Here is a 26,336-nt window from a genome sequence, read left to right as displayed (position 1 = left end):
GAGCCCGTGAGCCATGGCCGCTGAGCCTGTGCGTCCGGAGCCTGTGCTCCGCAGCGGGAGAGGCCACAGCAGTGAGAGACCCGCGTACCACCAAAAAACAAAAAACAAAAAACAAAACAGGATGAGGATGGAGATTTGTCCAAGACCGTAGGGCAATAAATAACATTGTAATTCTCTGCCGTCCTGTCTTTTCTAATCCCCACATGCTGTTGGTATCCATCCATACTGGAAGCAACTTTTACATTCTAGTCAACTTATACAGTGGGTTTTTAGTATCCCTGTTGGAAGGGGTAGTCAGTGTCTCTTTGCCTTTACCTGAAGGACAACAGTACATCTGGACAGTCATGCCTCAAGGCTTTACTGAGGCCTTCTGACTTCTCACAAGTTTGAAAGACTGATTTAAATGACATAAAATTCTCTGGAGGCTTTCTGGGACTAGCTGGTCATTGTCATAATTGGATCCCAAATTTCTCCTTAGTGGTTCAGCCCCTATATGCCTTACTAAAGAACACCAACCTGACCCCATTGTTTGGATGATCAAGATAGCTTGGCCTTTCAGATCTTGAAGGAAAGCCTAATAAATCCACCTGCCTTTGGACACCTAAATTATCAGCTACCCTTTTTCCTTTTTGTATATGAAAAGGAAGTGAATGCCCTCGGATTACTTACCCAAAAACATGGGGACTATCACTGACCTTTAGGTTTCTACAGCCAACAGTGAGATCCAGTGGCCTGAGAATACTTCACCCCCACCCCTTAGAGCGATGCCTGCTTCCACTCTTTTAGTAAAGGCTACTGAAGAGACTGTTATAGGATCCTCCTTGATCATCTTTGTACCTTAGCCTGTTGAGCCTTTCTTAAATTTTGCACCACACTCAACACCTTTCAGCGAGATGTCTTACCACCTATGAAATCCTCTTACTAACCTCCCCTCATATGACTCTTATTCATTATAACAGTCTCAACCCTGCTATCCCTCTTCCCTCTTGCACTGATGAAGTTCCCCATGTCTGTTTGACTTTGATGGATCACCTCTTGACCCCTCATGATGACTTACAAGAAACCCCCTTGGTGAATGCTGATCTGGTTACTTGATGGTTCCTGCCTAAAAAGTGAGAATGGCAAATTCTGTGCCAGGTATGCAAGGTCATTGAGGCTGCACCCTTGCCTTCGACCACTTCAGCCCAACAAGCGGAGTTACATGCTCTCACTCAAACATGTGTTTTAGCCAAAGGCAAGACGGCAAATGTCTGTACAGATAGTTGACATGCCTTTGGGATAGCCCATGACTTTGGAATGTTATGGAAACAGTGGGGTTTCCTTACTTCTAGTGGAGTTAAAATTAAGAATGGCCCTTATGTCCAAAATTTGCTGGATGCCGTACTGCTGCCAGCAGCTCTAGCTGTCATTAAAGTTCCTGGGCATTCCAAGTCTGGTTTTCTGGAAGCCAAAGGAAACCACCTCACCAGGAATCCTGCAAAAAATGCCACCCTTCTGAGATCTATAAACCAAACCTCTGTCATAGTCCAGAAGGCTACTCCCCCTGGCAAGGACCTAAGGGAACTAGCCAGGGAAGTACAACAGTTGGCCTCTGAAAGAGAAAAACAGAATTGGAAAATCAAAGGCTGTTGGTACTGTGAAGTAAAGGGACTCTGGTTTGGACACAGTAATAAATTGGTCCTGCCAAAAAAAATCTAAAATTTCCCTTTTTAACTACCATATATGAATTAAACCATTGGTCCAGTGAGAAAATGGTAACATTTATGAATCAATATTGGTGGAGAAACGTCGGCAAGGCCACAAAAAACACATATCTTGTCCTAAATTCAACCCAGAGGAGACTATCTACACTGCCTGGGGACATTCTGATTTACCCAATAGACCATTTGAGGTCTGGCAGATGGATTTCATACAGTTGTCCCTGTCTCATGGATATAAATATATTAGACTAGTAATGGTGTGCATGTTTTCACATGGACTGAAGCATTTCCATGTAGAAAGGCAGCTGCCTCTTCTGTAGCTAAAGTCCTTTTAGAAAAGATTACTTCCATTTGGGGAACCTCCCTGGAACTCCATAGTGACTGGAGAACCCACTTTACTGGGTAAGTACTTTCACAAATCTGTGCCATCTGGCCAGTTCTACAACATTTTCATTTTGCTTATCATCCTCACTCTTCAGGACTGGTTGAACATACAAATGGAATTATCAAGATCCATTGGCTAAATTAGTTAAAAATCTCCAGATACCTCAACCAAAAATATTTCTGCTGGTTCTTCTAAATCTTGGACCCGTTCCATTCAGGATTCATAAGCTCTCACCCTTTGAAATAATTATAGGACAGCCAACACATTTAGTCCCTGCTTCCTTTGACCTACAAATAATAAAAGGGGATATATTTCAGTTTTGCAAAGGTCTAATTAAATCCATTGACAATAATAATGCTTTGGAGGAATAATCTTTCCACAGCATGCTCCCAGGAGACAAAGATGTCAAACACCACCCTTTGCAGCCTGGTGACTTCGTCTGCTGGAGAAGACATATCCATAAAGTTTCCCTCCAACCTTGTTGCAAGGGCCCCTACCAGCTGTTGCTGACTAACCCCTGTGTCGCTAAGCTCCAAGGGATGGACTCCTGGATTCATGCGTCTCTTCTGTAAAAAGGCCCCCAAACTTGAGTGGATCTGCAACCTAACTGGTGATTCAAAGCTAAAATTTTCTACTGAACCAGATGACATCAGAAGTAGACAGCTTTCCCAAGATATCCAGACAGGCCTGTGTCATGCTGCTTAAAGTGCTAATTGCCCTTTCTTTGGCTTTCTTGCTGCTCTCTTTAGCTTTAGCGCATCCCTTGGTGCACCTTACCCAAACTCCCTGATTCTGCCAGCCTTACTGATTGTTTGATTTGTGCCAGAGCTAATAACATTCATGATGAACCTGAACTGGTAACCTGGCCATTAACCTTAGAAGGATGGAGAAATCTGTCTGGCAGAGATGTAGGCTTTTCCTTTGGTACCTTTGAAGAGGTGCATGTTCTTCCTTGCAGCAAATTGGCACCAGACATTACAGCATTCCATTGGGTACCCCCTGCCCATAAAGGAATACCCCTTAATCAAGTCTGGACTCTTACCCAAAATCTTTGTGTTTTGAAAACATTTATGGTACTGGCAAAACTCTGGCCTCCCTCCCACTAAACGCTTGTAACTATACAATTCTATATGACTCAGATGATCATGAATTCACTCCCTGCTGGAATCAAGAAGACTAAATGTCTCCTCCATTAATGTATCTCTGTGGTGGGATAATGAAAATTATAATGGTACCAGGGAATGGGAAGCAGATGTGCTTCCTTTCAATGGTACTTAATAGGGAATTGATCAAAAATCTGGTGAATGGTGGGAACTTAATTCAACTCACCTTCTCCCTAGAGATTCCCCAGACCTCCATGAGAAACCCACTCGCAATAATCAATCTCATCTATTATTCCAAATGTATAGAAATTTAAAATGTTCTTATAGCCATTCCCACCATGCTGACTGTCATGTGCTATGTGTAAATGACCATGTTTTTGATCCTGAGAGCTCTTCTTTTATACCAGGAAAAAAAGGGGGCCCACTTAACACCCTGTCTTTAGAAAACACTGGTTATTTCTTTCTGTGCAGAAACACTCCTCCTTAAATGGAAGGGACGTTGTGGAGTTGTTGCCCTTCCGCTGCCTATGTACCCAGTCTGGGTTCTTTCTCCTAACAACTTAAAAGAGCACGTCAAAGCTGGGATGGATATAATTTTGGAAGGATGCCCACAAATAACCCCATAGTAGATAGAAAGGGGTTTGGGCGTGCCTTTGCCTGAGTCTTTTTCCCCTTGGGTTGGAGTAACGGACTTGAAAAAGCAATTTGAAACCTCTCCGTAGTCATGGCAACTACCTTTAATGCTTCTCTTAGAGCCTTTGAAAATCAACAAACCCAAACAGACAGCCTAGCGGAAGTAGTCTTACAAAACCACAGAGCACTACACTTCCTCACTGCACACTAGGGAGGAACCTGTGTCCTGCTTGGGGAAGAAGGCTGTTTTTATGTTAACAAATGGGGAAAAATAATGCAAGAAATAAAAATGATGGACAGTATCAATCTCTTAACTGAATTAGGCCAAGCTCCAGGACTTGGGACATTCTCAACCTATTAAATATTAGGTAGCTGGGGAAACTGGTTGAGAAGTTTGTTCCAGTCAGTAACCATAACTGGACTTCTGACCCTGGGTGTCATCCTCCTAATGAAATTTCTGCTGTCTTATTTCAGTAGGCAAATGTCTTTTCCTCAGATGTATGTACAAAATAAAGTTCCTAAGGCTTATCGTGAGGCTCAATTGACCATGGAAATCAACCTGACCACCTTAGAGGACTATGACTGAGATTCCCCATATTGTTCAAATGAAGCCAAAAATCCACTTGCCATTTCCCTCTTCGGTGGAACAGAACATCTTAGAATGGTCCTCTGCAGCTCCAAGGGACACACAGCCCAACATCTAACAACATCTCTGACTAAACAAATACCCACGCAATAAGGTTGATCAGCGATACTGTCTGTGAAAGATCCTGCTCAAGCGAGGGAAGAGTGAAAGGATTTTAATCTAAAATGGAACCAAAAGATATGAAATGTAGACCCATTCATGTGCCCTCAGAAAAACAAAACTTAAAGACTGAGAGACTGATTTCCCATGAATACCCGATTTAGAGAATTATCAAATTTACAGATTTATCGAAACTTAACCTGTGACTAATGAGCATCCGCCAAGAATCTCTTCCTATCTTCGAACCAGTGACTTGCCGCATGGCCCCCAACTGGACTCTGCTTTTTGGCACCGCTTGTGCATAAAAGCAACCCATCCTAAACCTTCAACAGACTTGCCTGTAACGCGTTGCAGCTTGGCTGTTGCGAATTGCAATTCCTCTGCTGTTCCCAAATAAACTTGATTTCTGGTACCTTGAGCTTCACCTCTTTTTTTTTTTTTTTTTTGCGGTATGTGGGCCTCTCACTGTTGTGGCCTCGCCCGTTGCAGAGCATAGGCTCTGGACGTGCAGGCTCAACGGCCATGGCTTACGGGCCCAGCCGCTCCGCAGGATGTGGGACCAGGGCACGAACCCGTGTCCCCTGCATCGGCAGGCGGACTCTCAACCACTGCGCCACCAGGGAAGCCCGCCTCTTTTCTTTTAGATTGACTTTTTTCTTTTTTTGGCTGCACTGCAGCGGCATGTGGGATCTTAGTTCCCCGACCAGGGATTGAACCCGTGCCCTCTGCATTGGAACCACAGAGTCTTAACCACTGTACTGCCAGGGAAGTCCCAGAGATTGACATTTTATTTTCCTAACTGATTTTCAAAAAGCAGAGAAGTTTAAATTTTTAATTAATTCAAGTTTTTCTTTGCTGGTTTGTGCTTTTGGATTCTAAGAAGTCTTCACCTAACCCAGGGTCGTAACTTCTCTGCTTCTTTCCTAGAAGTTTTGTAGTTCTTGCCCTCACATTTAGTTCTATGATAATTTTGAGTGAATTAATAGTGCTTGTTCAGACCTCTCCTTTGTTTGATGTTAATAAGCCACTGCAGTGTTGGGCCTGGGATGCTGGAGGGCTTTCCTCATTGTTCTTCTCCACTCGCAACTTTTAGCAGGCACTACTGGCATGTGCCAGATAGGGGATTTCTCACCATGCTGTTTCTCCTCCAGCAGTAGACTGTTGATGCTTTTTACTCAGTGTGAGAATCGTGATGGAGGCAGAGGGTCATTCTCCTCCGTGATGATTTGTTTGTTTTTTTCAAATGTATACATCTGTGCATAATCACGACTCACAGAGTTCTCTTGCTTTCTTCCCCAGTCCGGATTCCCCCAAAAGATAACCAGTATTCCGATTGCCACCATTGTAGATTTGTTTTACCTGTTCTTAAACTCTGTATAAGTGAAATCCTGTAGCAACCTTTTGTGTCGGGCTTCTGTCACTAAACACTTCTGAGATTCGTCCACCTTGTTGCATGTACCAGTGGTGTGTGGGTTTTTGTTTTGTCTTTTGCTGTGTATAATTTTATTGTATTAATATACCACGGTTTATAAAGACTGTTTAAACAATTGGATAATTGTCTAATTATCTAATTAATCATCTTGTAATTATCCTGAAAGCTTGTAATTATCCTAAAAGTAACATGCCAATGGTCTATTCACTTTGTGGCTGAGGCCAGAAACCTAAGAATCATCTTTGACAATTGTTCTCATACCCCTCTTGAAGTCTAATGAGAAAATGCTGTTTATTCCTCTTTCATAATTGTGGCCTGAATCCAGCCACTTCTCCCTACTTTCTTATCTCTTGCCCAAAATTGTGCACAAGCCTCTTTACTACTTTCATTCTTGCCCTGGGTCTGTTTTCCAGTCAGCAGCTGGAGGAATCTCTTCACAGACGTTTCTCACCTGCTGTCAACCTGCAGTGGCTTGCTTTCTCTCTTGAGAATAAAATCTGAAGTCCTTACCGTGGCCTGCAAAGCTCTTATCTGACTGCAGCTACCCCTTCAACCTTATTTCCTACACCACTTTCTTTCTCTGACTCAGTGTTAGCCGCACTGGCCCACTTGCTATTTTTCTCTGCCCAGGAGAGAAAATTATCTTCTGCCCATTTTTGGATTGGGTTGTTTGTTTTTTTTGATATTGAACTGCATGAGCCATTTATATATTTTTGAGATTAATCCCTTGTCGGTTGCTTCGTTTGCAAATATTTTCTCCCATTTCAAGGGTTGAATTTTCGTTTTGTTTATGGTTTCTTTTGCTGTGCAAAAGCTTTTAAGTTTAGTTAGGTCCCATTTGTTTATTTTTAGTTTTATTTTTGTTTCATTATTTTTCTCTTGGTTCACACGGTCCAATACTTTGCTCCCTCATTTTATTCTGGTATTGGCTCAAATCTCACCTCATGAGAGAGGCTTGCCTTTAATGACCAAATCTAAAAGGCTATTCCTGCCCCATTTCTTGCCTTACCCAATATTATTTTTTATAATACTTACCACTATTTTCATTATTATAATTAGTTGTCTATATATCTGTCTGTCTCCCCACTGCTCTTTGTTGAGAGAAGGGACTTTGCTAAATCCACTGTGTTTTAGACCTGTCATGTTAGCCATTTGAGAATCATTTCTGAATTATTGAATAGGGATTTAATTATTTTTTAGAAATATTTATTTATTTGGCTGCACCAGGTGTTAGTTGTGGCATGCAGGATCTTTAGTTGCTCCATGTGGGATCTAGTTCCCTGACCGGGGATCAAACCTGGGCCCCCTGCATTGGGAGCATGGAGTCTTAGCCACTGGACCACCAGGGAAGTCCTAGGGATTTAATGATATTGCTTATCAATTTTTAACTATAACATAATATTCAAGTGGATTGTTCTTTGATAATGTTAACATCATTCTATTATAGGTCACTACTCTTTATTCCCCCTCCAGTTATTACAGAGAGCATTTGCAGTTATTACAGAGTTATCGCAGTTATTACAGAGAGCATTTGCTTAGTTTTTAAAAGCATCTATTGAGAATTAGAAAAAGAAGTAGTAAACATAGAGTACCAATTCAAGAATTGGATTATTCCACATTGCTACTATCTGTTCCAAATTAAGACATCTGGTGACTGAAGAAGTTTGGTTTATTCTCTGTTTGGTTAACCAGCTGGTTGTTTTGGAAAGGCAAAGGCAGTTCATTGTTCTTGTTGAAAGAAGCTGGGTATTCATAGACTTACTATAAAGGGTGACTTTTGGGTGAAAGATTTACTTGAGAAACTGGATATCTCAAGATGTTATTGAGGAAAATGTCTTTGTTTTTTAAAGATACTTTGAATGTTATATCTGGAACCTGAAGGATAATCTCATACTGCATGAGAAAGTGTGTGTGTGTCATTCCTTCCCACCCCCTCCCTCTTTTCCTTGGTAACAAATTCCTGCACTTTAAAAACTGTGCTCTCCCTAAGCATTTTAGTGTATTTAATGCATGAAGTGCCATATGTTGCTGCAACCAGTATCTTGAACATTCGTGTGAACAAGAATAGTACATTCAGGCTCGCTAACCAGGATTAATTTACAAAGACATTGTCTCAGTCATTAATGAATATGATATTGAAAATTACATTGAAATTGTAGCAGATGTCAGTTTAGAATACCTTCCACTAAATATGCAGCACTTCTGCCCAATTTAAAACAAATTGTTCTTTGATAGATTGTTTTAAGGCCAATTATGTGTCAGTTTAAAACATACACACAAATTTCTCTAAATTTTTTTTTTTTTTTTTGCTGTACGCGGGCCTTTCACTGTTGTGGCCTCTCCTGTTGCGGAGCACAGGCTCCGGACGCGCAGGCTCAGCAGCCATGGCTCACGGGCCCAGCCGCTCTGGAGCATGTGGGATCTTCCCGGACTGGGGCACGAACCCGTGTCCCCTGCATCGGCAGGCGGACTCTTAACTACTGTGCCACCAGGGAAGCCCTCTAAATTTTTGATATAAAAGTTTTCTTAGAAATGTTCTGCAGAAGTTAAACCAATGCATGCTTTTTATCCCAAGGTATTGATTTCTCTAGGGCATACTGGTAGTGCATATGAGGGACTGTTCTTTAATGTCCAGTATAGAACTTTTGTAGCTAACATTAGATTTTTCCCATTTGCCACTGACCTTGCCACTAGCACATGACATTAGACATTAGCAGCTACTGCTTCCAAATGCTCTGCTAACACGACATTGAAACTTGAAGAGTACTAGCCAGGTATTTGTAGATTGTCCCTCAATTGAGTTTGTTTGACGTTTTCTCAAGATTAGGCTGGGGTTATGAATTTTTGAGACGAATGCCACAGAAGTAAGCTATCTTTCTCATCACATCACATCAGAGGGCAAGTGACATCAACATGACTTACTACCAAAGATGCTGACCTTGATCAGTTGGTTAAGGTGGTGTCTTCTGATTTTCTCTAGTTGAATTTACTATCTTTTACTCTTTCAATACTCTGTTCTTTGGAAGCAAGTAATTAAGTCCAGCCTATACTCCAGAAGAGGAGAACTGAGCTCCACCTCCTAGAGGAGGTTGTATCTGCTTATATAAGTTGGAATTTTTCTGTAAGGAAGATATGTCCCTTCTCCCTCATTTATTTACTTACTCAATCATTTATTTTTATCAGTATGGATTCATGGGTGTTTATTTTATTGTTTGGCTGCTTTTTTGCTCAAACTGGTCTAGAGTGACCAGTGGGAGATCTTGGCTCTTGCGTCTTTTTTTTTTTTTTTAAGCACTTCTTTACTTTCAGGCACTATTTGATGCTGTAGGCTCATCTTGTATTTTCCCTGTCCCGACCCAATTTCAGGCCATTTGTCCAAGGAGGTCAAAAGGTAGTTTTAATTTTTTGGGGGGTATAGTTGATTTACAATGTTGTGTTAGTTTCAGGTATACAGCAAAGTGAATCCGTTATACATATACATATTTTTAGATTCAAGGGTATTTTTAATAGGGTAGATCTTAAGCCTTTCTGATTGGTACCTAACTAAAAGATAAGAATTTTGGAGTTCACTGAGAACTTGTTTCACTTCAGTGAAACTATATCATCTTCTAAAACATACTGAAGTTCATTTGCTCTTTAGAAATGTATTTTTCATTAAAAAATTAAAAATGAAATCTTAAAAAGCACCCACTCGGGCTTCCCTCGTGGCGCAGTGGTTGAGAGTCCGCCTGTCGATGCAGGGGACACGGGTTCGTGCCCCGGTCCGGGAAGATCCCACATGCCGCGGAGCGGCTGGGCCCATGAGCCATGGCCGCTGAGCCTGCGCGTCCGGAGCCTGTGCTCCACAACAGGAGAGGCCACAACAGTGAGAGGCCTGCGTACCGCAAAAAAAAAAACCAAACAAAACACCCACTCAATTTGATATGTCAGTGGTTTATTCAGAATTGAGAGTTGCTGATTTGATATTCATGTTCATGAAATTTTGCATATTGTTTCATTTTTTAAAAATAGTTTTAATATAAAAGTAACAGAATGCTTTCATTTTTAAAAGCTGTAGAATGGTATTTTTTAAAATGTGAATGTGAAATGAAATAAGGCAAATCAAATGAAGTTATTAGAAAGAAAGGAAATCAATATTTGCTTATTTTCTTTATGCCAAGAATTATGCCCACTACATCCTTCTGCTTTGTGTTCCTGTGTCATCCTCTGATTATCTCTGTCCTTGTACCATCACCCTATAGTGTAATTGTTTACTGGTCTTTCTCCTAACTTCTTGAAGACAGCAAGTATGTTTCTCATCTGAATCTCCAGCATTTAGCACTGTACTTGGCTATAAAAGGTGCTCAGTATCAAGTATGTCCATTTCTATCCCCATTTTAAAGATGAAGAAACTGAGGTTGGGTTAATTTGTACAATGATGACTTTGCTAGTTTGTGGTAGAACAAGGGCTTGAAATTAGTATATTTTTTTCTTAAACGTATATTGCTTTTTTATTGTACCACACTGACAGATTATTGACAAGCTGAAAATTACTTCACTGCATTATTTCCAAATTGACAATCTCTGAAAACATTCATAAGAAACTGGTAACATTTGACGACTCCTGGGAGAAGAAAGGGGCTTGAGGACAGAAATGTTCTAAGATATTAGTTTTGGAACCTTTTGAATTTTGAGCCATGGGACTATTTTAGAAATTCAAAAATATAGATAAATTTTAAAAATACACAAACTTACCAGATAGAGTTTTATATTAAGTTTTAAAATATTGTAGCATTTCAGAGGTTTGTTTGTTTTTTTGTTTTGTTGGTGTCTTTAGAATGAGGGATCCTACCATTATTACTGAGCATAGGTTTTTATAGTCTTCTGACAATTCCTTTGTGTATCATATTTTTTGGAATAGGTGGGAAAGGGGAGAGGATAGAATGTTCTAAAGGGAACAAAAGATCAAAGTCCCCATCCTTAATATGAATGACATTTGACTTTTTAAAGTATGTTCCCTAAATCTTTATTTGTAGGAGCCTCTTACATTAAGTCAGTACTTGGTGATAACACCCAAGACTTTATTTGATTATCTCTAATTAGTTAGGCTGGTTCTGGCTGCATTAACAAAAACTCCACTGCAAATTGACTTAAATAGTCAGAAAATGTTGAATCTTATACACATGGAATTAAAGTTCTTTCCATCAGTTGGATTGGGTACCCTTTAGAATTAGCATTCCACATGTGAACAGATTGTAGTTAGGAGGGGAATACATGCGTGGACTGGCAAAAATGTAAGGTTTCTGAACAATTACTGGTTTAAAAGGATGGCATTACTATGGTTAGGTTAATCAGGATCCATCCCTGGTGCTACAGGCAACTGAAACAATGTTGATGCCACATGGAGGGGGAAGAGGGGTGAGTTGGAGGGGTTCCATCATACTAGATGTCCTCTACAGTTTCTTAATTGCCCTTCAAATAAAATAAGATATATGTTTGACCCCTCCACTGCTAATAATAAGTTTTGAGGAATGTAATTGTTCGTGGTGGATAATGGGTTGCATAGGGGTTTCTTTTACTATTCTTTATTCCATACAAATTCCATAATAAAAAATGGGACACAAAAAAATTAAAAGTGATGGCTGCTTACTGTAACCTTTTTCTGTGTTTGTGTGTTTTTTCAATCATCCTGCTCCCTTTTTTTTAAAATAAATTTATTTATTTTTGGCTGCATTGGGTCTTCGTTGCTGTGTGCAGGCTTTCTCTAGTTGTGGTGAACGGGGGCTACTGTTCGTTGCGGAGCGCGGGCTTCTCATTGTGGTGGCTTCTCTTATTGTGGAGCATGAGCTCTAGGCGCGTGGGCTCTAGAGTGCAGGCTCAGTAGTTGTGGCACACGGGCTTAGTTGCTCGGCAGCATGTGGGATCTTCCTGGACCAGGGCTCGAACCTGTGTCCCCTGCATTAGCAGGTGGATTCTTAACCATTGCTTCACCAGGGAAGCCCCCATCCTGCTCCCTTTCTTTCTCCTCTGCTTATATGTAGAATTAATATGTAATTCTTCCTCTCAAAGCCTAATAGGCATATTCCTTAATTAAAGTTGACACTAATATTTTAGTACTTACATGGAAAAGGAATAGCATAGAATTGAAATGAACACAGGTTCACAGGTTTTAAAGTTACAATTTGGGTTTCAAATCAAACTCCCCCTGTTATTACCTATGAGAGCATTGGCAAGCTAGTTTCTCTGAACTTCAGTTTCCTCTGAAAAATGGTGATAATAATACCTGTCTCATAGGGTTAAATGATTAGGGTAAAAAAATTAGATTTATCAATAAGTTTCTAGCACACCGCCTAGCATTTGTTGAACTCCAATTATGATTATTTTCTTCTCTGTGAGACTCAATCATCCTAGCCCAATTTGATAGATATGTTAGCATTATTGTAGTTAAATTATAAGTGTGGATTGTGAAGTTATTAGAGCCCATTCCTGAATGACTTTTCCCATTTAGCTTCTCCCTGCATTGGGGACATTAGCCGAATCTCTGCATTGTGCAATCATCAGAGCTAGTTCCTTGCGGTCAATGGGCAGTATTAAATTTCAGCTGTGGGGAATTAGTTTTTCTGACCCAAGTCTGTTAAATTGTTTCAAAAGAAAACTAGTCCTTTATCCAATGTACAGTTCAAATACAACTCTTATTCTTTAGTTGTAAAAATGTAATAGTATTTGTTGGTTATGCTGTCAGATCTTTCAAGTATAATGAACATTTATTCATACCTGAAAGACAGAAATATATCTATTTCTAAGGATACTGCTCATTTCTGACTTCCTACAAAGTAATATGCCAAAGACTTAGTATAGTGCCTTTTGTAATCAGTAGTTTCTAAATAGGTATAAAATGTGTGTTTTCGTTTAATGCATTTTTTCATCTTGTTTAAATGAGAAAGAAAGCTACTTCCTCTTCCATCATGGAATGACTTAAGCTACCTAGGCTGTCCTTCAGATTTCATATTCAAACTTGGCCAATTCAGGAATAAGAGCAACACCTAGTTGCGGCTAGATGTATTTAGGATGTACTTTATATATAGAAATAACATTTTATTGGGTTTATTTTAATAGGAAGTAAAATGAAAGAATATTTTGATTGATAAAGATAACTTAAATTTTACTAAGGCAAAAGCCACAAAAGAAATACTTATGTTTAGGGATTTTGTTATCAAGTAACTAACTCTTTATTACCTAAGGACATTTCTTCAGATTAGAGATTAGTCAGCATTTCCCTTCTAATGTGTTTCAAGGTGGCAGTTCACCAAGAAGTTAATATTTTCACCCCCTTGAAGCTTAGCCTAAGGTGTTTGTTTTAGGGTGTCTTTCTAAACATCTTCCAGCTACTGCATTATATTCAGACATGAGAATTCTGTATCCCAGTAAAGACCACAACAGCAGTGGTGGTGGCTCAATGCCAGGACACTGCTGGGGGTCTGCTATTTCCTGATCTGTACCAGGTGGGTCAAGATGAGATATTAGTAATTTTTTCAGAACAGTTAGGCCAATATTTAAATTGGGTTATGGTTGCTTGCTACATCTACTAACTCAAGGACAAGGAATTTTTTTTAATGAAAACTCTTTAGCCAAGTGAACCAACATAGCTTTAGACTCTACTAAACTTCCTTTACCTGGACCTCTTCTTGTCTCATGTCAGTGTTGGGAAAGTACGAACTGTAATGTGATCCAACAGGTAGTGGCGGTAACTCCATCCATTACTTTCTCTTTTCTCAGCTGTTCTCTTTTGGCTTATCTTCATTTCTCTTCTTTTCTCCTCCCTACTCTTTGCTTTAGTACTCTTTTCCGTCCCTCTCTTTTTGTCCCCTCTTTCATTTGTGTGTGTGTGTGTATTAATATAAGAAAGGCTCACTCTACATCCTCAGCTCTTACTAGCCTGTTGAGATCTAGAATGCTAAGCTTCCTTTTATGCATCTAACAGAAATAAATAGAGAAAAGATTAAAATTATGGATAATCTTATTTGTTTTCTTTATATGTTTTTGTTAGGTTGAACTATATGAAGTTGTCAATATTGTTTTGATCTACAGAAATAGATTGAACCTTATAGTTCAATATACTCTTAGTAGCCTTCAGCAGAAGTGAGATTTAGAAATGGATTGGAAGGGAGATCAGCTCGGTGCTTTGTGACCACCGAGAGGGGGGGCGATAGGGAGGGTGGGAGGGAGACGCAAGAGGGAGGAGATATGGGGATATATGTATATGTATAGCTGATTCACTTTGTTATAAAGCAGAAACTAACACACCATTGTAAAGCAGTTATACTCCAATAAAGGTGTTAAAAATGAAAAAGAAAAAGAAAAAAGAAATGGATTGGAAGAGAGCCCTGAGTAAGAGAGTTGGATGTTCCCCAGAGGTTCTGGCTTAGAGAACTGGGTGGGTCAGAGTGTTGTCATGGTGCCAATACCATTGACCAACATGGAGAACATTGAGAAGCATATTCTGATTTTGTTTTTAAGGAGAAGGTTGGTGGGGGCATAAATAATCAGTTTTACTTTGAGGTGTAGTGGGACATGTTCGAGGAGAAATGGCTAGTAGACACTTGGAAATATGGACTTGTAAATAGATGAGCCCATTGGCACTTAGGTGGCACTTGAAAACATGAATGTCAATGAGGTTGTCTTGTGAGAATGTCAAGTGATAAGAAAAGAGAGCCTATGGCTTATCTTGAGGACTGGGAAGTGGGTCATACAAAGAAAACACAGAGAAGGGCATACATAGAAGTAAAAGGGTTTATTCATCATTTTAGAATGATCCATTAGTATATTAAATTAAAATTAACTATGTAGCCTTGGAAGTTATATTTCAAATATGATTCACTTGCATATTAATGTGTTAAAGCATAAGCCAGAGGTTTTCATCTTTTCCCTAAGAGATTAAACTATTTTACTCTTTGTATCTATGGACAAATGAATATGAACTCTACAGCATGAGAGTGTTGTAGGAGCTACCTACCTTCTAACATCTATCTTTTTTTTGAAGTACTATGCTGCATTTAAACAGTGTGTCAGGTGGACAACCATTGAGATTGTTACCATTACTACTGTCTTAAAAGTGTTTGTTGTAGCGTTCCATCTGGGCCCACTCTGCCTGCCTCATCAATCCCCAGATCCTTGCAGGGGACTGTTCCAGTGTGAAACAGACTCTCCAGGCAGCACTGTGGAGGAAAGGAGTACTGCACTACTATCCTGCTTGGGGGTAGCAGTGCATAGTCAGAGTCCTATAACTTACTATTAGCTTAAAAGTCACATTAAACTTTCTTATTGTTTAAAATCTGATATTTAATATGCAGAGATCAATATGAAGCAGCAGCAAAGAATTGTTTCTTTTGTAATCTCATTAATACTTTGACTAGTATTTCAAGAATGGGCAGTTGTTTCTATCTGGAATTAAAAAGGATTTTTCCTTGAAGTGTATAGGCAGTACACTCTTAAGTGAACACACATTTTAGGATGTATTTGAAGAGCTTGTAGTAAAAAAAAATTAAGTTAAATAAGTTTTTTTTCACAAATACAAATTCTTTTTCTATATTTCCTTTTTGTACTTTATTTAAAGTACTGCTAAAGAATGCCAGGTTTCCCTGGTGGCACAGTGGTTGAGAGTCCGCCTGCCGATGCAGGGGACGCAGGTTTGTGCCCCGGTCCGGGAAGATCCCACATGCCGCGGAGCGGCTGGGCCCGTGAGCCATGGCCGCTGAGCCTGCGCGTCCGGAGCCTGTGCTCCGCAACGGGAGAGGCCACAACAGTGAGAGGCCCAAGTACAGCAAATAAAAAAGCCATTATTTTACTAATTTCCATAAGCACAGCTCCCCCTGCAAACACACAGACACATGCAATATCATTTTAGATTTATTCTGTTTCTCCTGGAAGAACTCTTCAGCTCTTAATGCATGAAAGTTGAATCAATTATTCAGTCATTTATTCAACAATCATATTGATAACAAAAAAGCAAGAAAGAGTCAGGTAATAAGTTCACCTCACCAGTAAAATCAGGTTTTTAAAAAATATTGAGTGAAAAGAGCAAATTGCAACAAAGATACATATAATTGTGATGCCACTTAAAAAATTTCTTAACCATAGGAGTTGTGTCTATAAGGTTTCATTTCTTTAAATAAAAAACTGAGGCAAATGTGGCAAAATGTTAAATCTGGGTAATATGTACAGTACTTGGGTGTCTGTTTCCTTTTTTCTACACTTCTTTGTATATTTGAAATATTTCATAATTAAGCATTTTTAATTTTTTTATTAATAAAATGGGCAGTATGATAGGGGGGTGACAGGCTACTTTAGATTGGTTGATCAGGGAAGCTCTCTCTGGGGAGATAACATATTGAGACCTGAATAACAGGAAGGAGTTACACAAAAAAGGTACAGAAAGTATTCCAGGCAGAGAAGCAGCTATTGCTACAGTCCTGAGACAGAAGCAAGCATGACATGTTGAAGGAGAGAAGGCCATTTTAGCCTATCTGGTTGTAAAACCAACAGTTATGCTGTAGAGGTAAATGGTCATTTAGTCTCAGAATACTTGAAGCATGCTCACCATTTTCAGACTTATTCTTGTACAGAGTTGTTCCATTTAGGGCTTACATACTAATTGTGATATTGACATATCAAAAGCACACAGAAGCTGGCTGCCTGAGGAGTTTCTCAGTGGTCAAGTTGGGGACAGTTTGAGCACCAAGAAGAATTTAAGTAAGTAATCAAACTTGTTATTGTGAGTCTCTATGATGTGATGCAATAGGAAGTACCCAGGGCTTCCCTGGTGGCGCAGTGGTTAAGAATCTGCCTGCCAGTGCAGAGGCCATGGGTTCAATCCCTGGCCCAGGAAGATCCCACATGCTGCGGAGCAACTAAGCCCATGCACCACAATTTGAGCCTGCGCTCTAGAACCCATGAGCCACAACTACTGAGCTCACGTGCCACAACTACTGAAGCCCGCGTGCAACAACTACTGAGCCTGTGTGCTGCAACTACTGAAGCCCACGTGCCTAGAGCCTGTGCACTGCAACAAGAGAACCCACCGCAATGAGAAGCCTGCGCACCGCAACGAAGAGTAGCCCCTGCTTGCTGCAACTAGAGAAAGCCCGCACACAGCAACGAAGATGCAATGCAGCCAAAAAAAAAAGTACCCAGCATCACCTAAATTTTATCCCTGATAACAATATTAAACTGGAATCTAATCATGAGGAGGAAGCAATTAGAAAAATTCAGAATATGGGACATATTATCAGACAACTGGCCTGGACTTTAAAAAAAATTCAGTGTTAAGAAAACAAAAGATTAGGGAGGTGCTCTGTGTTAAAGTATTTAGAAATGAAGTGATATTTTGTCTGCAGTTAACTTTCAAATAGTTCATCAAAAAATGTGTGTGTGTGTGCTTATAGAGATAGAAGAAAGCAAGTTGTTGAACCTCGGAGGTGAAAGGCTATGTGTGTGTGTGTTCGTTGTACTATTCTTTCAACTTTTTAAGTTTTTAAATAGTCAAAATTTAAACTTGGGGAGGATGCTTATTCTTTTTTTGAAGCCCAATGCAACTTTTAAATATTTTTTGCCTTTTGGTTTAATTGTTTTGTTTGGAGCCACTCTGATAGATCCAAATTCTTCCCCATGTGGTGTTAGTGGTATTGATAATGGTAATACTGGTCATTTTTACGTAACATTTGTTGAATGTGTATCATGATATGCCAGACACGTTATTTCAGTTAATCCTTCTAACAACTCTTGAATTAGTGTTCATTTCTCCTTGTAAAGATGAAAATACAGACAGTTAAAAAGCTATCACTAAAGCAACAGAAAGAAAAGCATTTCATCTTAAGAATGAAAATGTGAATTTGTGAGGCAGGCTAGAATATTCATTGGTGAAAGCAAGATAGAAAAGTTTGTGATAAAGTCACTAGGCATGCATATTTTTCTGGCCTTGAACTTGTTCTGTATACAACCTACCATTGAGAGGCAATCTAGCGTGGTGGTTAAGAGCAGAGTCCCTGAAGCCAGAATGCCTAAGTTCAAATTGCATCTCCAACATTTACAAGCTGCTACTGCCTGAGAAGCACATCTCCAGAATTCCTACTGGGTACCTCTATTAGTTTTTTATTGCTGCTGTAACAAATTGCTGCAAACTTGGTGGCTCAAAACAACATAAATTTATTATAACTCTGGAGGTCAGAAGTCCAAAATGGGTCTCAATGGGCTAAAATCAGGGTGTTAGCTGGGCTGCACTTTCACATGGAAGCTCTAAAGGAGGCTGTTTCCTTGCCTTTTCAGCTTTCTAGAGGCCACCCAATTATTGGCCTCCTTTACCCAAACCAGCAGTGTGTCTCTCTGAACCTTTCTTCCATAGTAACATCTCCCTCTGACTCTCATATTCTGCCTGCTTCTTCTACCAGTACTTTTAAGGGCACTGGTGATTACTTTGGGCCCACCCAGATAATCTAGAATACTCTCCCTATTTTAAGGTCAACTGATTAGCAACCTTAATTCCATTTACAACCTCAATTCCTCTTTGCCATGTGACCTAACATATTCATAGGTTCCTGGGATTAAGGCATGAACATTTTTTTTTTTTATGAATTTATTTACTTCTGGCTGTGTTGGGTCTTCGTTGCTGCACGCGGGCTTTCTCTGGTTGCGGCGAGCGGGGGCTACTCTTCGTTGCGGTGCTTCTCATTGCGGTGTCTTCTCTTGTTGTGGAGCACGGGCTCTAGGTGCATGGGCTTCAGTAGTTGCGGCACGCGGGCTCAGTAATTGTGGCTCACAGGCTCTAGAGCGCAGGCTCAGTAATTGTGGTGCATGGGCTTAGTTGCTCCACGGCACGTGGGATCTTCCCAGACCAGGGATCGAACCTGTATCCCCTGCATTGGCAGGCGGATTCTCAACCACTGCGCCACCAGGGAAGCCCCATGGCATGAACATCTTTGAGGGACCATTCTTCTGCTAACACATCTATGTTTAGATTCTATAGTTGTAAGGCAGCTGGGGCCAGGTGAAGATGATCTCAAAGTGGAGATCCTGGCTAATGCGGAGGACTGTGCGTAGGACCAATTATTAGGTTTGAGCTGAAAGGAATTACTAAGCAAGGTATGTACATGTTTTAAAATTCTCTTACTGTCAGTAGATTCAGTATATACAAAGTGATTGAATTAGAAGTAGGCAACTGAGTTTTAGTTACATCATGGTAGGGAAATGATTAAACTGTTAGATTTTAGTTCTGTTGTTTTGTGGCAGCTCCCAGAGGGAAACGTTCTTGATTTAATCACAATGTAGAGACGCTTTGGGTTTAATTTTAATTTTTGTTTTTATTACAGATTTTTACTACCCTTGGATGCACTCCTGATATGGAGAAGATTGAGGAACAATTTGCTAATTTGAACATTGTTAAACGTTCCTCAGAAACTAAAGAGCCTACTTATCTGCTTGGCATAGACACATCAAAGACTGTACAAGCAGAAAAAGGAAGCTTGGTTGCTGTTTTATGTTCTAATGGATCAATCAGAATATATGACAAAGAAAGATTAAATGTACTGCGAGAATTTAGAGGATATCCTGGACTTAATGGAGTCAAGTTTGCAAATTCCTGTGACAGCGTGTATTCCTCATGCACTGATGGCACTGTAAAATGTTGGGATGCTCGATTAGCCAGTGAAAAACCTGTCCAGCTGTTCAAGGGTTACCCTTCCAATAGTTTTATCAGTTTTGATATCAGCTGTAATGATCATGTCATTTGTGCTGGTACAGAAAAAGTTGATGATGATGCATTGTTGGTATTTTGGGATGCAAGAATTAATTCTCAGGATTTGTCTACTACTAAAGACCCACTTGGTGCATATTCAGAGACACATAGTGATGATATCACTCAAGTATGTTTCCATCCCAGCAATCCCAACATGGTAGTCTCAGGTTCAACTGACGGCCTGGTAAATGTATTTGATATTACTGTTGATAATGAAGAAGATGCACTGGTTACAACCTGTAACTCAGTTTCATCAGTAAGCTATATTGGTTGGTCTGGGAAGGATTATAAACAGATTTACTGCATGACACATGATGAAGGATTTTGCTGGTGGGATCTTAATCATCTGGAGACCAATGAACCAATTACATGTTTGAACATCCCGGATGTCAGAGAAGTAATTAATGTGAAAGAAGGGATTTTGGACTATTTGATTGGCGGCCTATATCATGAAAAGACAGACAAATTGTTTGTAGTTGGAGGAACAAACACAGGAATTATTCACATAATGAGCTGTACTACATCAGGATTGGTGCATGTGACCAGGCTTCAGGGAGGGCATGCTGCTACAGTCCGTTCTTTCTGTTGGAATATGCAGGATGATTCTTTGCTAACTGGAGGAGAAGATGCACAGTTGTTACTTTGGAAACCTGGAGCAGTAGAGAAGACGCTTACAAAGAAAGACAGCATGAAAATAGCATCCTCTGTGTACCAGCGAGTTCGAGTTCATAGTAATGATTCTTATAAGAAAAGGAAAAAGCAGTGATGTTACATTGGGAGTTTACTTGACAGGTTTTATAGTTGCAAATAATTATTTCTGTGTACTACCTGTTGTAGACGTGTTTAAAGCTCATATGTAAATAAAAACAAGCCAGTTAGCAAACAGTCCTGAAAAAATGTTGAGAATGGTTTAATTCGGGTCTTTGTGTATTCCAAAATTATTTTTTTTTAAGTCGCCATTTGAGTATGTAATCAGTGAGTTGAAAGTAAAATTACATTCCTCATTTTAAAAACCCATCTGTTGAATTAGTAAATGTTGAGTTTGAAGAAATAGCTTTGATAAAGGCTTTTTAGAAGTAGATGGCTGGTGTGACTTTATAAAACAGGTGGTTTGGGCTGTGTTTTTGAAGCTCAATTTTTTACATTTTAAATCATCTTCATTATTTATAAAACCAAATCAGACTGTTTCTTCATTCGAGAAGCTCCTACTTGCTTAATACATATAGATTACATTGGCATATTTAAATATAAATATTCTAATGAATTTAAATAGAATTAAACCTTTTCAGAAATAGTGATTTGCATTTATTTGAGAAAAGTATATTTAGTAAATATTTGCGTCCACACTTTAATATTGTTGGTTAAACAGTAAACAGGTGTTTCACTGATGAAAAGGAAATTACCTTGCAGAATGCTTTTTGAGACTCAAAGTGAATATACAAAAACAAAAGTATTTATAATAGTAGAATGACTTTTTATTTCAAAATATTAGAATATTTTGTGATAAAATTTTCTTCTATAGTGTTTCATCCATCCATAATTTTAAACTTGAATTTTTGTTTACTGCTAATTTTTCCATCCTTCCTTTTAAATATTTCTCTAAAGAAGCTTAATTAAAAAGTTGATCCCTCTAAAGGTTTGGTATCTTATCTCTGAGACTGTAGCACTGGGGGAAATTTTTATTTTTCTATAGAACATTTGTGACTTATATTTAGATATGATTTAGCTTAACTCAAATGAGACTGAACAACAGGTAAGTTGTTGTTATATTAAATATATTAAAAATACATGTTTCTTATTTGGAGAGATTCAGCTATTCTTGGTATTGTCCAAACCATAAACCTGAGGGTAATATAGTACTTTTCCTTTTTCCCTTAACCAGTCAATCGCCAAGTCCTGTGCCATTCCACCTCCTAAAATCTGTCAGCCTGTTCTTTTGACTTTACCCCCCCACCCCCGGCACTACTGCCTTAGATAAGACTTTCATCATTTCTCTCCTAGATTACAGACTCTAATCTGCTCCAGTTCATTCTCCCTACTACTTCTAGACTGAACATCGAAAACACAGATTTGATAATGCCTCATGCTGCTTAAAATATTTGATACATTTTGATCTTTTGATAGAGGACTGTTTAAAATGAAAAACCATGTTTTCAAGATATTTAGGATATGAGACAATGCTGACTATGTTGTAAGTGGGAAAAGTTGGTAAAAAAGACTTTCAGAGACACTGCCTTTATGCAATAACAGGAAATGCAACAGGAGTTATAAAACAGCAGAGCTCTTAAAAATATTTAAAATTCAGAAGTAATTATTAGAGCTGTAAGATGCAAGTGAGGAAATACCTCTGAAAGAGACAAAGTGAGAGAAAAGATAAAGGCCGCAGGAGGGGTCTAATATCAGACTGATGGTGTTAGAAAGTGAAAAAAAAAAAAACTTTTTAAGGGGTAGGAAGGGATTATTAAAATGAAATAACATAAGAGCCTATCCCAGAACTTCATTCTTTAGGTTGAAAGGCCCAACAAGGGTGTCAAGTGTAATGAATGAAAAAGACCCACACCAAGGCATAGCACTGTGAAGTTTTAGAACTCTAGGAATAAAGAGAAAAATCTTAAAAGTTTTCAAAGAGAGGGTGAAAAACAATCACTTAGGAACAAGAATAACATCTGCATTAGACTCAGCAAATCTGGATGACAAAAAATGGTAGATCAATGCCTTCAAAGTTCTGAGGACATATTCCTGCTATCTGAAATTATGCTCTCCAAATTCATGAAGATTACAGTAGATTCAAACTATTCAATCTAAACTCGGATTACAGTAATTTTTTTGACACATCCCTTGCTAACTGAACACTTCCTTCTTGCTCTCTGAAACTCAGCAACCAAATTTATTTAGCTAACGGTATTCGTTGCTAACCAAACTCAATGGCTGAACCTAGGAAATAAAAGAGATTTGGATTTCAGGAGATACTTGCTTTTCCATCCTATGATTCTGTGACCAAACTACCCTCATGTTCTATACTTCAAGTTTAAAACATGAAGAGAAGTTTAAAACATTTAAGACATACAACATTTTAAACTTTAGTTTCTATGCAGCATTTCTCCAAAGAAGATATACAGATTGCCAACAAACACATGAAAGAATGCTCAACATCATTAATCATTAGAGAAATGCAAATCAAAACTACAATGAGGTATCACCTCACACCAGTCAGAATGGCCATCGTCAAAAAATCTACAAACAATAAATACTGGAGAGGGTGTGGAGAAGAGGGAATCCTCTTGCACTGTTGGTGGGAATGTAAATTGGTACAGCCACTATGGAGAACAGTATGGAGGTTCCTTAAAAAACTAAAAATAGAACAACCATATGACCCAGCAATCCCACTACTGGGCATATACCCTGAGAAATCCATAATTCGAAAAGAGTCATGTACCACAATGTTCAATGCAGCTCTTTACAATAGCCAGGACATGGAAGCAACCTAAGTGTCCATCGACAGATGAATGGATAAAGAAGATGTGGCACATATATACAATGGAATATTACTCAGCCATAAGAAGAAACGAAATTGAGTTATTTGTAGTGAGGTGGATGGACCTAGAGTCTGTCCTACAGAGTGAAGTAAGTCAGAAAGAGAAAAACAAATACCATATGCTGACACATAAATATGGAATCTTAAAAAAAAATTGGGAATAAAGACGCAGACCTAGAGAATGGACTTGAGGACATGGGGAGGGGGAAGGGTAAGCTGGGACAAAGTGAGAGAGTGGCATGTAGATATATACACTACCAAATGTAAAATAGATAGCTAGTGGGAAGCAGCCGCATAGCACAGGGAGATCAGCTCTGTGCTTTGTGACCACCTAGAGGGGTGGGATAGGGAGGGTGGGAGAGAGTTGCAAGGGAGAGGAGATATGGGGATATATGTATATGTATAGCTGATTCACTTTGTTATAAAGCAGAAACACACCATTATAAAGCAATTATAATCCAATAAAGATGTTAAAAGAAGTAGAAAAAACCAAAACTTAAATATGAACACTTGCAAAATAAATAAATTGTTAATTATGGCCAAAAAAAGGCTCATCTAGGAAAAAATAAATAAAAGTCTACTATAAAAATAAATAAAAATAAATAAAAGTCCACAAAAAATAAGGGAGTAAATCAAGGGAGGCAGCAGATACCAGAAATCAGTGCCCCAACCCAGTATAGTGGCAGGATAACATTTGCAGCAGGCCCACAATATTCAGTCCAGATTGGAGGAGGATGAGCTATGGGGAGGGAGATGTCCAGGGAGAAAAATGAACTGACAGGTTACCCAATGCATTTGACCATGGGGAAAATGGTATAAGCGGATTAAACTCACCAATTACAGGAGATCCTATATTGAAAAATTTTAAGTGAAAACCTTTAAAAAATAGAAGTTTTTAAAAGATTAAAAAATAAAAGCAATAAATAAGATTCACTTAAAGGCATAAGTTAAAACATAAAAGGATGAGGAAAGGTAGATCAACCCACAGAATGGAAGAAAATATTTGCAAATAATAGATAAGAACTTGTATCAACTTATTTTAAAAAATCAAAAAAACTTGCCACTCGGTAATAAGACCACCCAGTGACTTCCCTGGCGGTCCAGTGGTTGGGACTCCATGCTTCCACTGCGGGGTGTGCAAGTTCAGTCCCTGGTCAGGGAACTAAGATCCCACATGTGGCGCCGCCAGAAAAAAAAAAGAAAAAGAAAAACAAATCTATTAAAAATATAATAAGACACCAACTTTTTGACTGGTCAAAGGATCTGAATAGACATCTCTCCAAAGAAGATATACAAATGATCAGTAAACACAAAAAAAGATGTTTAACGTCATTAGTCATTAGAGAAGTGCAAATTGAAACCACAGTGAGATACCATTTCACACCCACTAGGGTGGGTATAATAAAAAAATATTGGTGAGGGTGTAGAGAAATAGAAAGCTTCATATACTGCTGTTAGGAATGCAAAATGGTATAGTTGCAGTCTGGCAATTCCTCAAACGATTAAACAGAGTTGCTATTTGATACAGCAGTTCCACTCCTAAGGCATATGCTGAAGAGTGTTGAAAACAGTCCACACAGAAACTTGTACATGAATGTTCATAACAGTATTCATAATAACCGAAAGGTGGAAATCCAAATGTCCCATCAACTGATGAATGGGTAAAAGTATATACGTACAATGGAATATTATTCATCCATAAAAAGGCATGAAATACTAATACAAGCTGCAGCTTAGATGAATCTTGAAAACATGCTAATTAAAACTAGCCACAAAAGACCACATGTTGTATGAGTCCATCTACATCAAATGTTCAGAATAGTCAAATCTATAAAGAGAACATATATATATATATATAGTGGTTGCCTAGGGCTGGGAGGTGCGGGGGGGGAATGAGAGGGTGTGAATGATAGCTAAAGGGTATAGGATTTCTTTTGGGGGGGTGATGAAAATATTCCAAAATTGATTGTGGTTATGGTTGCACAACTCTGAGCATATTAAAAACCATTGAATAGTACACTTTAAATAGATGAATTGTATGGTATGTGAACCATATCTGAATAAAGCTCTTGCCAAAAAAAGTATATGCCAGACAAATATGAACCCAAAAGCCCAGATTGCAATCTTAACTATTGACAAAATAGAATTTAAGGCTAATGTTGATTTCAAAACCAGATGAAAATGAACAAAAAAGGCCCATTTTGTTTATGAATATATATTCACAGTTAAAAATACTAGCTACCAAATCCAATGGTGTATTTTAAAATACGTGACCAAATAGGATTTATCTCAGGAATACCAGGATGACTCCACATCAGAAAATCTATCAGAATAATGGACAAAAAAGGGAAAAAAAAGTGTGATTATCTTAATTGATATAGAAAAGCATATGGTAAGGTTTCACACCTATTTATGAAAAATACAGCATCAAGCCAGCAATGGAATAATTTTTTAACTTGGTTAAGGTTTATATATAAAAAATCTAAACTAAATGTTATTCTTAGTGGAGAAATGTTATTAGATTAAATGCATTTCCTTCAAGACCAAGGCAGTGGATAAGCCTATAATAGTATGGATTCTGTCTAATATCATAAAGAAAGATTTTTAAAAAACTATAATATATAAGGATTGTAAGAGAAGAGGGGAAAAAAACCTCTCCTTTGCAAAAGATAAATACCTGAAAAAATCCAACAATCAACAAATTATTTGAACTATAAAGAGGTTCAGCAAAGTTGCCAGAAGAAAGTCAGCCTATAAAAATCCAAACATCATTTCACAATAGCAAAAGTTAAAAACTATCAAGGAATTAACCAAGAATATAAGAGATCCATTTGCAGAAAACTCTAAAATTCCAATAAAGACATAGGAAATGATCTGAGAAACATTCCATGCTTCCAGTGAGATGACAATATTAAAAAAGTGAACATTCTAAATTTAATCTTTAATCCCAACCAAATTCTAGTTGAATTTTTTGAGGAATCCAAACTTACTTTAAAATTTGTATGGAAGAATGAGGTCCACAAATAACTAAGTAAACT

General features: G+C 38.6%; 1 protein-coding gene across 2 annotated transcripts in view; it reads left to right on the top strand.

Moving 5' to 3' along the window:
• The window catches only part of WDR89 (WD repeat domain 89), a 34,730-nt gene extending 13,675 nt beyond the window's left edge, over positions 1–21,055 (top strand). For both annotated transcript variants that reach the window (XM_027111448.1, XM_027111449.1), the window contains exon 3: positions 19,339–21,055. In XM_027111448.1, the coding sequence (XP_026967249.1) occupies positions 19,369–20,529 (1,161 nt within the window). In that variant the 5' untranslated portion in view covers positions 19,339–19,368 and the 3' untranslated portion in view covers positions 20,530–21,055. The remainder of the gene's footprint in view (positions 1–19,338) is intronic.
• The last annotated feature ends 5,281 nt before the right edge of the window (positions 21,056–26,336 follow it).

The sequence above is a fragment of the Aethalodelphis obliquidens genome, unplaced genomic scaffold, assembly GCF_003676395.1.
Source record: "Aethalodelphis obliquidens isolate GAN/ISIS:26980383/991018 unplaced genomic scaffold, ASM367639v1 scaffold10, whole genome shotgun sequence".
NCBI lineage: Eukaryota > Metazoa > Chordata > Mammalia > Artiodactyla > Delphinidae > Aethalodelphis > Aethalodelphis obliquidens.
The sequence above is the reverse complement of the archived record's forward strand: the minus strand, read 5'-3'. Positions and strand labels throughout refer to the sequence as shown.